Below are 17,274 nucleotides of genomic sequence, written 5' to 3'. Positions count from 1 at the left end.
TACTATAGAGGCAGAAGTTTGAATAAAATAGAACACATTAGTCCATCCATACTGCACAGTCTCGACACAAGTCACTTCACACTGATCTGAATCATTTGAGCATAAAGAATTCAGCTAACTCAAACGATGAACCTGTCTTGTTTCTACACAAAATAGACAACTTTGCAAAGAATCAGTTTTAAATTGTAACTCTAGGCACGTTGTTACTCACAAAAACACATACAATGTGTAACAAAAATAATATTTTCCCCATTTTCTTAGTTGATTGTACAAAAGTTCCAAAGTTCTATTTTTGACAGGCATAAAATAGAACTTTTGTATCAACAAGGTGATACCATTTCCCCCCTTAAAGTTTGTGAAAGTTGAATTCAAAAGAAGAAAAACTATAAAGATCAGATAAACCATATCTGAAAGTCGTGTATGTAAGAAATAAAAAAACCAAAAACAGTAAAGTCCTGACACAGGACCTGAGAAATCCCTTCAGCTGATCTATCTACTGTTCAGTGAAGCCTCAACAGGGGTGACCGACAAGAAGCCATTCTTCATGAAATAGATAGGCTGAGATATGCTAAATTACACAAGAACTGGACTGAAAACACAGCACACAGAAAAGTACAGTCTGATTTTGCTCCACCATTTAACCCTTGTGTTGTCCTTGTGTTGTCATCAAGAGTATGGGAATCCTGAGGACATTACAAGGGTTAATTCCAACTGGAAAGGATCTGATCAGCGTGACAGTGATCACAAACACACCTGACACAGCAGTAAAGCATACCTGAATAAAAAAACACAGTGGAACACCATCAGTCATTGATTGACCTCCCTGGAGCCCGGACCACAACATTACTGAAGCAATGTGGGATCATCTTACCAGAGGACAGAAGGTAGCCAACACCCAAAGAAGAGTTTTGAATGTCCTTCAAGAAGCCCAGAGAACTATTCCCGAAGATCACTTAAAGAAATTAAAAGAAAGCTGCCTAAGAGAGTTCAGGCTGTTTTGAAGAATACCAAATATTGACCTACAGGCTACACAGAATTATAACAACTGCCTTATATACTGTATTTCCATCTATTTTTGGATGTTTAAAAAAACCCCCACTGCATCTCTTTCCCATTTTCCAGTAATGAGACTAAAGATGATTTAATGGTAATGTATGATTCAGAGCCAAACTGAAATTAGATACTTAAAAACAACAACAACAACAAAACAATGTCTTTTTATTAAGAGTTTTTCCTCTATACATATACACAAAAAGAGAGGAAAATGATTACAGATGATCAGCACATTCGGGGTAATTAGCCCATACACTTAAGGTTGTGAGATAAAAAAGAAAAAAGAAAAGAAAAAGAAAAAAGTGAAATAAAGAAAAAGAGAGAAATGTAAACATAAGTATAATATTTCCCCAGATAACATAATCCCTGCAAAATAATCCCATTCATTCCCACCGAGGTCAGATACCTTTTTTAAAACTAAAAAATAACACAGTATTTCCTTCCCTGTATTAAAGTGAAGTGCAAGTATAATTCGTTATATTACCTAACTAAACGGACTTTCCACCACTGATAGGTGTGTATAGGCTTTTTTGGGCGGGGTGCTGAGAGAGAACAAAAAACAATGCCTCCACTACTTTCGATTGCACAAAGACCCCCTCTTGTTGCGTTTACACCTGCCCTGTTGTCTTTTTCCACGTGTTCCAGCCATTTCCACAGTTCCTCCCCTTCTGCTCCAAATATCTCCTCTCATTGGTGTAGCTTCCTGTCACTCAGCTGGGGTAGGTCTTTGAAAAGGGCCCGCCCACCTGTCCGCTTGACAGTTCGTTACTGACGTCACCGAATCCGTCCCATCACGGAAATATGGAGTAGTGACAGGAGATGTTACGCTGCGTTTGTTATGGCTTTAAAGCGGCACTTCGAGCTTTGAATGTTCGTTTTTAGTGGCTGTCCGCATGGATTTAGCGATGTTAAACGCCCGAGGTTAACTTACGAACAGTGGCTGGCAGGCGCTGGAAATGGAAAGAGACTTCGACCTCTGTTTTTAGTTCAGTACCGTCAGTTGTTCGTTTATTAAGAGCCATGAAACAAAGTGTTTTAGGGGTCATGGGGGCTGTGGGGCGCCTGATCCTGTCTCTTCTCCTGCTGTCGTTGGAAGGCAAGCTGGTTCAGGTAAACTTTGAGTTGTGTGGCGCTTTCTGCTTCTCTTGTTGTGAACACTGTTTTTGTGTTTCTATTTATGCCTAACGGAACTCCCAAATGGCATGTGTGTCTATTTCAGGCTCTAGCAAAGTTGCGGTGATATGATGGGACTTTTAACGTCTTTAGCTAGCTAGCTAGCTAGCTCACTCGTCAGAAGAAAGTTAATTGTGTGTGTGTGTGTGTGTGTGTGTGTGTGTGTGTGTGTGGGGGGGGGGGGGGGGGGGGGTGGAAGAGAGTCAGCTTAGTTTGCCTGCTTCACTTGTACCTCTGCTTCAGGTTTACTCTCCTGCTAATGTATAAATATGGGAGAGGTGGACTCTCAGACACAGTCGAAGGGAACTTATCTCGACTTAAAGTGATTTAACTTTAATCTTAACATAAACTAAACTTAAAGGCAGTCAAGTCCCCACTTTGGTTAAACAACTGTATCTGCCCACAGCGTGAGTAATACAAATACACTTAGGTTAACACCCCTCGGCATATGGTGTCGAGTTTTGGAGGGCAGGGCAAATAAGGATATCCTGCTAAATCAGGAACACAGTGCACTTATTGAGTAGAAACTCACTGCAGGCCATTACAATCAACCCCCCACCCCCCAGTGGTGGACCTGACACACACACACACACACACGCACACACGCGCGCGCTATGCTGAAATCTTCGACACATGACACGACTGACCTCAATGTCAGACAGCTGTTCTAAAGTGTGTGTGTGTGTGTGTGTGTGTGTGTGTGTGTGTGTGTGTGTGTCTAATTTCTTCTGGCGACCCTTCAGGTTGGTGGGGTCAGATCAGTCACCCTTCCAGAGTCCCTCCTGTTTGTCTCCACTCTGGACGGTAGTCTGCATGCTGTCTCCAAACAGACAGGAGACATCAAATGGACTTTAAGAGAAGGTCTGTACACAAGGAGTCAGTACTGTTTACTCTGTTGTATTTAATTATTTTTTTAAAAACATACATCATGAAGTTGCTCTTCTAATTCTTTCAGACCCCATTATTCAAGTTCCTGTCTACCTCACAGAGTAAGTAACATAGAGACACACAGACATGGGGCCCTGAGTACCACTACTCAGAATAATAGCTTAACTTTCCTTAAAGTGTCCGTTTTCCGTTTTTGTGCTTTTAGACTTATCTCAGGAAGAGTGAGCCACAAGCCTTATCATCTAAATGCATAAACAGTTTACATAACTGTGGAAATTCTTCATCAAGTCTTGTGATTGCCTTTAAGCAAAGCATGGATCACACCAGAAAATCCTGTTTTAATAATAAACTCCAAACCTTAGTTTAAGGCAAAGCTGATATAATTAAGTTTGAATCATATATTGATAGGGCAGCACGGTGGTGTGATGGTGCCCTTTCTGTGTGGAGTTTGCATGTTCTCCCCGTGTCTGTGGGGGTTGCTCCCACAGTCCCAAGACATGCAGTTAGGGGGGTTAGGTTAACTGGTGATTCCATATTGCCCATTTCTATAAGGAAGTTGTGTTATTGTTGTATAGATTGTATAGATGTTCTCTTTTTTTTGATAGTGATTCATTTCTAAATTTGTGCACATTTCATTTAGACCAGGTTTCCTCCCAGACCCCAATGATGGCAGTTTATATGTACTCGGTGGAAAGCACCAGGAAGGTTTGATGGTAAGGATGCTTGTTTGTGTTATATTTCTTATATTTAAAAAAAAAAAAATAGAACTTGTTTGATTTATTGTATTGATAAATCTGCAGAAACTGCCTTTTACCATCCCTGAGCTGGTACAGGCAGCTCCCTGCAGGAGCTCTGATGGGATACTCTATACAGGTCAGATTAGCACATTTTTGTTTTGTTTTTTTTTTACATTTTTTTATCACCATGTGTGAAACAGACTGTCATAAAAGGAGACTCTGACCTACATCGCTGCTGTTCGTTAATAATCTTCACAGGTAAAAAGCAGGATGTGTGGTTTGTGGTGGATCCTGAAACCGGTGAAAAGCAAACCAGTTTAACAACCTCCACCTCTGACTCCATCTGTCCCAACAGTCCCCTGCTCTACATTGGACGCACAGGTACGTCTGCACAGGTGGCTGCACCCGCTCGCGTGGCTGAGGGTTGAAGGTTGATGGGCGTCACTGTTTGTTTTTCCCAGAATATGTTGTTACCATGTTTGATACAAAGACACAAGAGCTGCGATGGAACGCCACGTACAACGATTACTCTGCTCCACCTTACGACGAGAAGCAAGACTACAGTACGTCCCTGCACGCACAATCAGTTGCTGAGTGTGAATACAGTTGTTTTGCCAGGATTATTGTGACATTGCACAAATGTAACTCATGATTATCCATTATTGTGTATTTTGATACAGACTCTAGGTTATATTTTACATGTAAACAGCTGGTTAAAATGATCCCAGACACTTCCAACACTAACCTGTTGCCTCTGGTTTCCTTATAGAAATGGCCCATCTTGTTTCCAGTGGTGATGGTCTTGTTGTGACAGTTGACAGAGAGTCAGGTAGGGGGAGGTGTGTGGTTTTATCCCTTTGTGAATATTTTAACATCTCATATGACTGATGTGTTCCTTAACAGTCATATTGAGGGTTTTAAGTCCCGTATTGTTGTTTTCCAGGTGATGTCCTTTGGAGTCAGAACTATGGGTCGCCAGTGATCGGCGTCTACCTGTACTCTGGAGACTCGCTGAGACACGCCCCCCACCTGTCCCTTGCAATGGAAACACTGCGTTTTCTCACATTCTCGTCTGCTGGCAACCAGGCAGATGCACACTCCACTTTGAAGTGGAGCTATCAGTTTGTGAAGGAGCAAGCCACTGCACAGACTCAACTTGTGTAAGAAGAATTGTGTTCACTGAAGAATAGAGGATTGTTTTGTTCAGTCTCTGAGTTCCTTATTGATTGTTATTCATGATGATCTAACGCAGGAAAGAGCGTATGATGTTTTAAATTGCTACACAGTCATGACTCTCATTTGATGCACAGTTAGGTTCATGAATATTTGGACAATGACTGAATTAAAATAACTCAGCTTTTATTTCCTTAAGGCCCACTCTCTATGTGGGAAAGCTGGACTCCCACCTCTATGCTTCGACTTCTCTTGTGCACCACGGAGTCTCATTAGTGGTGAGTTCAAATATATAATCAGTTTTAATATCCAAACATCAGCACCCACTTTCCTCTAATATCATCATCTGTAAACGCTAAACAGTGTATCCAGTCAGTTGATGATTGAGGTGATAATGGGGAAAGTCCACTCCTGACTCATCTGTGCTCTTTGTTGCCACGGCAGCCTCGGGGACTGACCCTGGCACGGATCGACGGTCCACTGACGGCTGAGGTGACGGTCAGAGAGAGGGGGGAGTGTGAGATCACACCATCCACCGATGTGCGCTATCCTCCGGGGAGCATAAACAGCCAGAAAAACCACTGGCTGCTTATAGGTAAACGTGTTCAAACACACAGACAGCTTTCTTTATTAAAAATAAATGAGTCCTTCAGACACTAATCAACAGAAATGACAACATTTGTATTAATGAAGTTATTGTCCAGAACTAGACAAATGGCTGCTGGTTTGTATTTCTGTGTATTTAAAAAAAAAAAAAAAAGCTGACCTGAACATAACAATGACACCTCCTTGCAGAGAAAATTGCAGTGAAGAAAAACGAGTGAGCTGCAGGCTAACCTCACAGGCACAAACTCAGAAATAAAAGTGTTGACATAAATGACGTTTAAATCAATTAAAAATAATAATAAAATGAAGCATTTATCGATTCACAGAACGTAACATGAATTTGTGTGTTCATTTGCTTCTGTATTTATTTACCTTTCTGCTAATTCATCTATCCTTTACTCAAATAATTTGCATACTGCTTCAGTATGCAAATGAGTGGGCTGCTATCCAAAGAGTGCAATGGGGTCAGTCTTATGCATATTGTTTGGCTCACAAATGTAATGGCTGCCTCCACTTGTTAGATCGCTGTAGACCTAATTAATCTAGCCGAAAACAACACTGTCAGTAAGGAATGATTAATGAGGAAAATAACTAATTCAGTACAAATGTAAACAAATACACACCCATGTCAAAATGGAGATATTTATTTAGTGTATCATTTTCTAAGTTAGTGCATATATACTCTTGCTACATTAAATAATTATCTATTTAAGTATTTAAATATATTAAAAATGATATTCACATAAGCAGTGGAGCATTAAGATTAATATCCTTTTTCTTTATTTTTCATGGTAAGAGTTCTGGTGTAGGAGCAAAGTCTTTGATTTATGCATCAAACCCCCCCCCCCCCCCCCAAAAAAAAAAAAACAAAACCAAAAAAACAAAAAACCCAAACAAAACAAACAAGCAACAAAACGACAAAATCCCACAAAAAACTTGTGCAGATGTAAATGTATTTGATCTGTGTTTTGCTGCTTCAGGTCACCATGAGCTCCCCCCAGTAGCCCACACAACCATGTTGAGAGATTTTCCCACCACCCTGCAGCATTCTGGTGAGGCGGTCATCCCCCCTCGATCTTCTGCCTCCACTGCCTCCCCGTTGTCCCCTGCCTCCCACTACCATCAGCGCTATGTGAGTCACAACTTAAAATAAAATAAAAATAAAAAAAAAAAAAAAAAAATTAGATCCTCATCATCTAATTTTTTTTTTTTTTTTTCTCTTTCTTGTGTATCTCAGTTTCAAACATTAGCTGGCAGACATAGTGACGCTAAGGCTAACCAAGGAGGGGCTGATGGGAAGACATCAGGACAGGATCAGAGGTCAGCCACCGTGCTGCCTCTCTATGTGACTCAGGACCGTCTGACTCTGGCTGTCGTGACTCTGCTGCTGGGAGGATGGCTCGCCTTCATGTTCACATATCCCATCGTGAGTTTTTGCTTCTTTTTTTTCTTTTTTTTTAAAGAATTAAATGAGGTGATCACTAACCCTCCTTTCTAATCAATAATATGCAGTATCACCCATATAAGCTTATGAGCATGCCTTAGTATGAACATGAGAAATGGGAGTAAACCGCTGCTCATTAATAAAGTCATTACATGTTTTAGAAAGAAAAGCAAACTACAAAGGTGAGAATTTATGGTTTTGTCTGGGTTTCTGACAAAGGTGCTCTGATTTAATGGTGGCAGGTGGGATGCCCCTGTAAGTGACCTGTGATTGTCATTAAATCCAAAACAGTGTGATGGAAAAATTCCTGCTGCTCCCAGTTTTCCTCCACCCACCTTGTTCCTCTACTTAAGTTAGAAAGCTGTGTTCCTATTCCAGCATGTCATTCATTGACCCTTAGAGAACAGAGATCATTGTTTCATCTTCAGCTGTTGTTTACTCATGCGGGCTTGGTAATGAGTGGTGACAGTACAAGCGAGAGATGAAGAGCGTTTCCACTCTGTTTGAAAAACCGAGGGCTGTAATGCTTTTTAAAATGCAGCCTCTTTTGTGTCTGCGTCTCATTTTTTGGGCTGTTGAAGCTCCCCTCAGCAGCACTTGGAATAGAAACAAATATGCTTTCTGGACGGGTTTCAGCCAGATACAGTAACTAAGCCTCAGGCTGTTATCGTGTCACGCCACATATCATGAACAGGACATTCAGTTATTGCAGCAGGTTATTTGCTCAATGCCACTGCGTGATAGACAAATCATATTTACAGCAAAGCTTATCCTCACAGCTTCAGTAGCACCTTCCTGCATATATATGCATTTCCTAAGTATTGTTTTTGCAGAGTTTAATAGGCTACAGAGTGTATGTGATTAGCAAAGAAAAAAGTATATTCCCCACTTAATCTAATAAATCATAGTTTGAAACAGCGATTATGGAACAAACTGCAGATAAAGTGCACATTTATTTGTCTTGTTTTTGTTTTTAAGCTTCTTTTAATTGGCTTATGTGGAGTTTCCACACTACTGAGACTGAATCGCAGTTGCCATGTTTTTGAGTGTGTGTGGACAGTTTACTAATCTTATATTTTCAGTACTGACCTTTTGAACTCAACCTTCTTGTTTGATGTGTTGTATATCGATATGTGTCTCTCCAGCGTGCAGCTCAGCAGTTGAAAGCTCAAAGACAGCTGGAGGAAGCCTTTGAGTCTCGTCTCCAGCGCATGCAGACAAATACGCAGGCACAAACCTTGGTTTCTTCAGACCCACCTCCTTCTACTGATGCAAACATCTCAAGCGGTGTGTAACTTAAAAACCAAGTTCTCTATCGCTCTGTGCTTGTGAGTGCAGTGATGGTGATGAGAAATGAAGAATTAATAAAACCTGTCATTATTGAGGCCCAGATTAACCTGGGCTCAGTATAAGTTTTAATACCTGCAAGAGTCTTATTCAGACTGCATATCTACACCTAGACCCGTTGCCTGCATCTACAGAAGCTCCACCTAGTCCTCACAGTCGCAGCAGCAGCAACACATCGCATGGAGATAAAAATGGCAAGAATGGACACAAACCCACAGCAGGTGAGACGCAGCATATTTGGCAAATTTGCCTCAAGATGCTTTTGGGTATAAAAACTCAACAGAAAGCATTACTGGGGGGGAATCACTGTTGCTCCTTCACCTTAAAGATGAGCTACATTTAGTTTTCCTTTCTTTATTTTTTTTCTATTTCTCAGAAGAAAACAGTGAGGAGGTGCACGTGGGTAAAATCTGCTTCAGTCCCTCTGAGGTGCTTGGACACGGCTCTGCAGGAACATTTGTCTTCAGGTACGATATGTTTGTAAGCAGAAAACTGTATCAGTGGATTTTCATGATTTTAAGCAAAAGAGAAAACTTGTATCATATTTTTGTCAAGAATTCTTAAGAATCTAAAACGTAGCACGCTGTTTTCAGTGCCCATCACAAACAGCACTAATTCTCTGTATGTTTTCCTCATGATTACGATATTAATCATTATCCTTAATAAGGATGAGGACGACACCTCCTCTGCACCCAAAATGATGAGTTTTTACACTTCAGTGTATGTCAATAAAGACATGGTTTGATGACCATTAGGATAGTTTTCTTATTTTATTTTTCTGAGGGTAGCTGCTTAGGCAGAGACAATCCTCACTAACCTGCATGCATCAATACAGAAACGCTCCAATCAGGAAACAAAGGTTTCAAGGGTTACTCCTGGTAGGCTGTGAACGGGTAAAGAGTTAAAAACTAGAGAGGGAAGAAATGGATGTTTATCTGATTGTGTTTTTTGACTTTACTAAGGTCTATACTATAGCTAGTGGTGTGACTGGATGTGAATAGGAACTCATTCAAAGCTAAGGTGACCACAGGTTGAAAAACTTGACTCATGTCTTTGAAAATATTATAAGCACCAAAATATAGAGCACACAGATGTCAGTATTTCGTACTCCTACTCTCTATAACAGCAAAACATCGAAATCTTTTTGAACAACACACATGCACATAATCATGTTATGGGGATTTTAGGGGTAAATTTGACGACCGCCTCGTTGCCGTGAAGCGAATTCTGCCAGAGTGTTTCGAGGTGGCAGAGCGAGAGGTGCAGCTCCTGCGAGAGTCCGACACGCACCCCAACGTCATCCGATACTTCTGCACAGAGCGAGACCACCTCTTCACCTACATCGCCATCGAGTTGTGCACCGCAACTCTGCAACAGGTTGGCGCTACAGTGGACTGTCACTGAGATCTCCGCTTTGACTGTTAATTGAATTATCTCTAAGACATTTGTTTTGTCTGTATTCACTGCAGTATGTGGAAGATCCGTCCTCCTTTCCTGAGCTGAGTCCTATAACTCTGCTGGAACAGACCATGTGTGGCCTCTCACATCTCCACTCACTCAATATAGGTCTGAGACACACACACACACACACGTATATTTACATACACTATTACTTACCTTTCCTCCATCCTTTATCCGTCTAGTCCATCGTGACCTGAAGCCTAGAAACATCCTGCTTTCTGGGCCGAGCGCACTGGGTCGGGTCCGAGCTCTCATCTCGGATTTTGGGCTCTGTAAGAAGATTCCCGACGGTCGGAGCAGCTTCTCTTTGCGTTCTGGAATACCAGGAACTGAAGGGTGGATAGCTCCTGAAGTGCTGCGAGACAACCCTGAAAATAAACCGGTAGGCTGCAAACATCTTTATAAAAACTGCTAAACTCTTCTCAATAATAAGCCAGGTTGGTCTTTAGAGTGAGAAGTACTTCATTGGCCTGTTGGTAAAGGTGTTTCTCGTCTCATCTTTCCAGACAGCAGCCGTGGACGTGTTTTCAGCAGGCTGTGTGTTTTACTACGTAATCAGCAGGGGGCAGCACCCCTTTGGCGATGCACTGAGAAGACAGGTCAACATCCTGTCAGGAGAGTATTCGCTCTCACACTTTATGGAGGATTTACATGGTGAGTGTCTTTCACTCGTGCCTCTCTCCTTAGTAGGTCCTATGATGTGAAAATGGAAAACTGTCCATGCTTTCATACGTGAGCACCGTTTAGCCACCAGACTTTGAACCGGTTCATCAGTTCAAAGATGCTTTTGGCTGCAGTTTTTCCAGTTACCTGCGTGAAATTGATGCTTTGATTGGCCTCTTTTGTAAACTGTGCTCAGATCACATCACATGTTACTAACTGGAAAACATTTATATTTGCTGGTCTTATTAGATGATGTCATCGCACAGGATCTGATAGAGCAGATGATCAGTGCTGAGGTGGAGTCACGCCCCTCCACCGCCTGCGTGCTCAAACATCCGTTCTTCTGGAGCCCCGAGAAGCAGCTGCTATTTTTCCAGGTGTGTTGCCTCAGTTGCTCTGTAGTCACTCGTTTATAGCTGCATGTAGACATTGAAATCTAATAATAAAATGATTACTTTTATTATTTCTACTTTAAACGTTCTACTTTATTGATATTGAGATTTAGAGATGGGCTATGAAAAGATGTTGTGGTGAATTTATTTTTGTTTGCTTTGTGTTTGCAGATTCTGTGAGCAGTGTTATTTATTTATTATTTTTATGTCTATGTTTGTTTAAAGGATGTGAGTGACCGCATAGAGAAGGAGCCTGCAGACAGTCCAATTGTAGTCAGATTAGAAACTGCAGGAAGATTAGTCGTCCGAACCAACTGGAGGATGCACATCTCCGTGCCTCTGCAGACAGGTTTGCACACACAGACACAACCTCGTAGCTCTACATGCATGCTTAACATCTGTGCAGGACAATAAACCTGTAATGTGTTTTTTTTTTTTTTTTTTTTTTTTTTTTTTTTTTTTTTTTTTTTTTTTTTTTTTCCCCCCCTCCTCCTCCATGGGCGCCCCAGACTTGAGGCGGTTCAGGACCTATAAAGGAAACTCGGTGAGAGACCTGCTGAGAGCCATGAGGAATAAGGTCAGCCAGCATTACAATCATTAGATTCATGCAGAATTATCTTCAACTTTTTATGTTTTTGACTTTTTTTGTTTTGTTTTTTGCATTTACATTACAGAAGCATCACTACCACGAGCTCCCACCAGAGGTGCAGGAGACTCTTGGTGAGCTGCCCGAAGGCTTCGTCGGGTACTTCACATCACGGTTTCCACGGTTACTGATGCACACACACGCTGCGCTGCAAATCTGTGCCCATGAAAGACTGTTTCACCCTTACTACCTACCCCCCAATGCCAAATAGCTTTCACAAGGCTATGCACTCCACATTTCATGTGCAGGGCCAAGTAAAAGAAATCCCTGACTGTACCCTGTTATTGCTTTTGTAAAGCCTGTGCTGTTCTTCAGGGGAAGTTGCAGCTGCTCTGAAAATATTTTTATAGAACTTGGTTGTTTTATAGATTAATTTTATTGTATTTTTTATTTCTTCCCTACTTAAAGAATGTATATATTTGTATTAATAATAGGATATGTTTTTAAACTAGATCTCAGTCAAATTACTTTTTTTTTTTTTTTTTTTTTAAAAGAGAATTGACTGGTCATAAGGTGCTGTGTTTATTTGTGTAGAAAATAACCTGCCCTTGTGCTACACAATGTACTTGCTCAAGTTAAAATCAAAGGTGAAAACACAGTGATGGCCGCTTTTATTGAACTGAAACCAAATGAAGTAAAATTATGATAAGTTATATTAACTACTGAAAATAGCCTCTCTGACAGTGGGGATAGTTTTACAGGTTGACAGAATCATGTAGACTGATGCATAATAACTCTGACATGATTAAAGAGTGTGCTGAAGAACTGCAGCAGATCTTGTCTTCATGTTGTCAGCGTAGAGGATAATAACTGGGTGTGCAAACGTTGTTGAAGCTGTAGGTAAAGCACACACCGCAGATACTGAGGTACACAGTTACACAAGGCTACACACTAATGTTCGTGCTGTGCTTTCTTTAACTGTTCTGGAGACAGTGCCGTACCTGCATAAGTGAAGGTAGTTATACAGCTCCACCCAGGCATGTTGCCCACTAAAGAGAATACAGTGAATATCACAGTCAGACATCACTGACACACTTCATACGTGGGTAAAGCTGTGAAAACTTGGAAGTTTATTTCTGGTAGAAGACTTGAGGCCACACATCTCGCATGCCCATCCCAGCAGGAGAAGAGGGGAGGCCCCAGATTGGGTGCTCAAGGCCAAAGGGTGAGAGTCCCAGCAGACCCGAAGCAACGGGCAGTTGACCGTGGTAGAGGCTGGCTAGCCTGGTACGAGTCAAAAACTGGTGCCCAAGAACCACCCAGCAGCCTCCCGATAAGAGGGAGGTCCAAGCCGCCTCCAGGGCACGGGCCAACAACCACACCAGAACTCACGCGCGCGCACACACACACACGCACATATGTGCACAAAACACTCCGACCATTCACTCACACCCACCCACTAATGACACACAGAGAGACATAAAGACACTTGCACACACATTGACCCCTGGTTTTATGCCAGGTACACCCATTTTTGTCTTCACGTTGAAGAAAAATTAATTTGTTCAAATCTAAGTTATTAAATCCTAACAGGAGCACTTGCAGCATTAAACTGTATACAGCACAGAGTGAGACATGGTGGAAAGCAAGACTTAAAGATGAAGAAGGTAAAGATTTTTTTTTTTTTTTTTTTTTTTTTTACACTTTGTTGAATAAGCAAAGACTCATTTCAGACATTTCCTTTTCTGATGTCAATTGTTTATCCTGGTGAGAAAATGTCATTCCTGTGCAGATGAATGTGCCAGAGAGGTACTTACCATTTGAAAATGTCAGTGGGTATAAAAAAAAAAAAAAAGACAACGGCAAAAAAAAACTACTAAACTGACTTTGCTTCATTTTTATGTATTATTTTTATTATTTATTCAGAGTTACACAGTAAAAACAGAATCATTGAATCACAGTAAAAATGCTGCATTGCCTATTTTACTCCAGCAGAGGGAGACATGTGCCAAGCCCAGCGCTGATCATGTAAATGACTTTTCTTGGTAAAGGCTAGAAGTAAAGAGGAAGTCGCAGGCTTCTAAATTGCTGTCATACATTAAACAGAATTGTGATTGTAGGGCGATCGTGGCTCAAGAGTTGGGTGTTCGTCTTGTAATCGGCCGGTTGCCGGTTCGAGCCCCGGCTCGGACAGTCTCGGTCGTTGTGTCCTTGGGCAAGACACTTCACCTACCCCCTACTGGTGATGGCCAGAGGGGCCGATGGCGCGATATGGCAGCCTCGCCTCTGTCGCTTGCCTTCACCAGTGGTATTGTAAAGCGCTTTGAGGGGTCCCGAAAAGCGCTATATAAATGCAATCCATTATTATTATTATTATTAAAGTTATTAAGTAACAGATTAAAGCTGTGTACTTGTGTATATGCGGTCACCGTCCAAACATGTAAAACTGTTCTCTTGCGTTCGCTTTGGCCTGATTAACAATCTGCCCTCAAAAACACATCCCGTAGAGCAGATAAGATGTCAGACATCAGTTAATTCCACTGTCAGTGTGAACTTAAACAGAAGTGGTTTAATGATCTGAAAGCCTGGGGTGCAGCTATCTGTCATGACCAAATCATCAGCTAATGAACCACTCGTTCATACTTTATGCTCGTTTATCTCTGATTCAGTCGTTTGGTGTGTGTGTGTGTGGGTGTGGAGAAAAACAGAGGGAGTACCCGGCTCATTATTAAATATCAGAGTTCAGCTGTAGGTCCAATCAAAACAGCCTTAGGGAAACATCAGCTTAACCAAAGTCATGAGACCAAATTCACTGCGCTGCACACATGCAGCTGTATACACACTCGAACCCACAGTCACACACACTCGCACACAGATAACAGATAAATGTGCGTGATGGCTCTCAGGCCTGTGGATATTCGGGTAGGCAACAATTACGTTATGTTACAGAAAATTGCTGTAACAACAAACAGAAGTCCTCTTTTGATTTCTGTGAGGTGGTTTGTGGCTAAAAATGGTGTTTCTACATTATTCTTTATTTACTTTGGTTGCTAGAGGCAAAATAATAAAAATGGCTACAATCACCTTTTATCCATTATATTAAAAAGCTTTGCATTATTTCCTGCCATTTTGTGTTTATTTTGGTTTGTTTTTGGCAGAGAAGTGAGTCGTTATTAGCAAGCTGCACATAAAGACTGGATGGCTGCAGTGCACCCATATAAATACCCATCTTAATTAGTGCTAACTATCATATAGATAATATGCAAGTATATAGAATATTCACTGTCCAAAACTGAATTAGGCACCTTACTAATACCTCTCTAATGCTTAACAGTGTGACATTATTATAATGTGCTACCCCAATTTTATATTTTCACTTTGAAATAAACTCCTCCTTTGGTTGAATTGAATTCAACTATAAGAATATCCTGCACAGGCCTGCTGGTGTTGACTATGGTGTAGAATTTAGCATTGATACTCTCTCTCACACTCACGCACACACACACAGGCTACACATCAGACACAAACGTTGAAATGCAGTGCGAGGACGAAATGTCCTGTGCCTCTCAGCTTCTATAAACGAATGCTTCCTTATGTTTCAGAGACCACTGGGACATATTTTTCTGCTCCCTGCTTTTTCCTCTCATCTCCTTTGTACGACACCGCAGGAGGCTGGTTGGGTTTTCTGTGATCTGTGTGTGTGTGTGTGTGTGTGTGAGTTTGTGTGAGTTTGTGCTGTGGGGTGAAGAGGGGCAGGCGATCGAAACAGCCTGAGCGATGTCGTTCTGAGTCTCTCCATTTTGGGATCAGGACAGGAAGTGGGCTCAACAGAGGAAACATGACCTCCTCCCACTTCTCCTCTCTCCCTCCCTCTATCCTCTTACTTTTCCCTGTATTCCCTCTTCCTCCCTTTGTCCCCCCCCTCCCCCCTTAGTCTGCGCCTACCCATTCACAAGGTCACTCCAGTGTTCTTTTGGAGCCGGGAGCTCTCGTATGGCTGTCACATTCATTTCTGCGGCGTGCCTGAGCGGACCTTAAATTACACTCTGCTTACTTCCTGTGTAAATAAATCTATGTTAACCAGTGATTTCTAAAACAACACTAAAACTCTGGTCTAGTTGTTTCTGGGCTCCCTCCCTCTCTCCTGAGACTTGGAGTCTGTTATGCAGCAGAGCTCCTCTGATTAAAAGCCAAAGCAAAGGTCAGACTCTGCTGGGTAACAGAGATATTGCCCGACTTCAGCTTTACTCTCATGCCCAGTGGTCTGATAGCTCTGGCTGATGAGTTTCATGTTACATTATGTGGGATGAGGGCCTACGGTTAGCCTAGGTTGTAGATCAGTGTGACATTGCTTATCAGGAGCTTCAACTCTCTGGCTTCGCAAGAGAGCTTCTCGTGTTCATAAATACTGATTAAACGGCCCCAGGACATTAGAAAAACATATTTGAATTTATTTCCCCCCGCGTTTCTCCTTCGGAGCTCAAAAACATTTCTTAAAAATCCTCACATCTATCTGCCCCCCCCACCCCTCCTCCCTCAACTCCTCTCCACTAATCTTTCTACCACTCTTCACTTTCCAGCTCAGAGGGTCTCGACCTCTTGCTTTACCGCATACACACTCAAGCACACAAAAGACGGCCACACTGAGAAAATAAAGAAACAGCGTGTCAGCAAACGGCAGTGTATTTCACCACAGAGCACAGAGCCAAGGCACTGGAAAACAAAAAAACAAAGGCAGAAGACCTCCCTCTTTTCATCCCCCCCCACCAACCCTCCCGACCTTCATCCTGTTCGCCTTTCAGCGTCTGCATCTGTTTGTTTGTTTCATTGCCTTTTTCTTCCCCAGGCGTTTTCCTTTCTGCTCATTTTCTCTCGGACACATCCAGTGCAATGACGACAATTACAAAATTAAACAAAACAACAACAAAAAAAAAAAAGTTAAGCGTGAGAGGAAAACAAGGTAGGTTAGCTAACAACACCAACAGAGCAGTTATAGTTACAGTGATACCGTTAGACAGAGTGCCGCTTGTATTTTACGATGTGCACACAGTATCAGTCACATACTTACAGTAATTAATGTACAGGATTTATCCACACAAACACAGTTTTAATACAGTATCAGAACGAGGCGAGAGTGGGAACGTTCCCGGTTTGACTCCTTTGCCTTCGAGGCAATGCAGACTTATTACTCGGGGTGGGAAGAGCAGCCCGGCTGTGTCCGACTGCTGCATACCGAAATGCAAATCAGGGGTTTTCACTTAACCTCACTTGATTGGAGGGAAAAAAGTAGTTTTTAAAAATGTACAAAGTATGAGGGATGCTCCTGTGAGCAGTTAACCACCATCAGAAATCAGTGCATAACGTTTGTTAAAACTGCAGATAAGCTACGTAACAGGACAGATTGTGACTGGTTGCATTCATAGTTAACCTGCTGGTTACTTGACTTATAATTTCACCTTTATACCTACATTACATGTCTGACACTGGAAAAACTTGCACTGAACGAAATATTTCTGCAGTTATCAGATTAACCCAATGCAGAAAAAAAATCCAGTCATTACATTCAAATCAATCAAATCAAGACATCTTGATGGACTGGGTAATATAAACTCTCTTGTGGCTTTTTCGGTTTTCGCTGTGCACCTCCTGCTGAACAAATATCTGACATTTCAGCTGCTAAATAGTCCACTATGTTCACAGGCTGGCTGCTATTTTTGTCCGGCTGCAGTTTAGCGTTCGGAAAGAAGTGTA

At 41.8% G+C, this 17,274-nt stretch overlaps 1 protein-coding gene across 2 annotated transcripts; it reads left to right on the top strand.

Moving 5' to 3' along the window:
- Positions 1-1,815: 1,815 nt before the first annotated feature.
- Positions 1,816-13,354, top strand: ern2 (endoplasmic reticulum to nucleus signaling 2). Of its 2 annotated transcripts, XM_085409453.1 has the most exons (24): positions 1,817-2,163; positions 2,970-3,087; positions 3,182-3,215; positions 3,755-3,827; positions 3,915-3,987; positions 4,110-4,232; positions 4,313-4,414; positions 4,621-4,680; positions 4,795-5,011; positions 5,224-5,302; positions 5,469-5,619; positions 6,611-6,762; positions 6,868-7,056; positions 8,220-8,361; positions 8,535-8,642; positions 8,798-8,888; positions 9,609-9,798; positions 9,891-9,987; positions 10,065-10,264; positions 10,389-10,536; positions 10,795-10,922; positions 11,163-11,286; positions 11,447-11,514; positions 11,612-13,354. In XM_085409453.1, the coding sequence occupies exons 1-24, from the start codon at positions 2,074-2,076 to the stop codon at positions 11,792-11,794; spliced, it is 2,940 nt and encodes a 979-aa protein (XP_085265579.1). In that variant the 5' UTR covers positions 1,817-2,073; the 3' UTR covers positions 11,795-13,354. The 2 variants fall into 2 exon arrangements, 1 of the variants encoding a protein (XP_085265579.1); XR_014912094.1 differs by lacking the exons at positions 11,447-11,514; positions 11,612-13,354 and having other exon boundaries at positions 1,816-2,163; positions 10,812-10,922; positions 11,163-11,251.
- Positions 13,355-17,274: the final 3,920 nt, after the last annotated feature.

This window comes from Rhamphochromis longiceps, linkage group LG6 (genome assembly GCF_057381845.1).
Source record: "Rhamphochromis longiceps isolate RC_006_pf linkage group LG6, R_longiceps_female_GT1.1, whole genome shotgun sequence".
NCBI classification, from domain to species: domain Eukaryota; kingdom Metazoa; phylum Chordata; class Actinopteri; order Cichliformes; family Cichlidae; genus Rhamphochromis; species Rhamphochromis longiceps.
The sequence above is the reverse complement of the archived record's forward strand: the minus strand, read 5'-3'. Positions and strand labels throughout refer to the sequence as shown.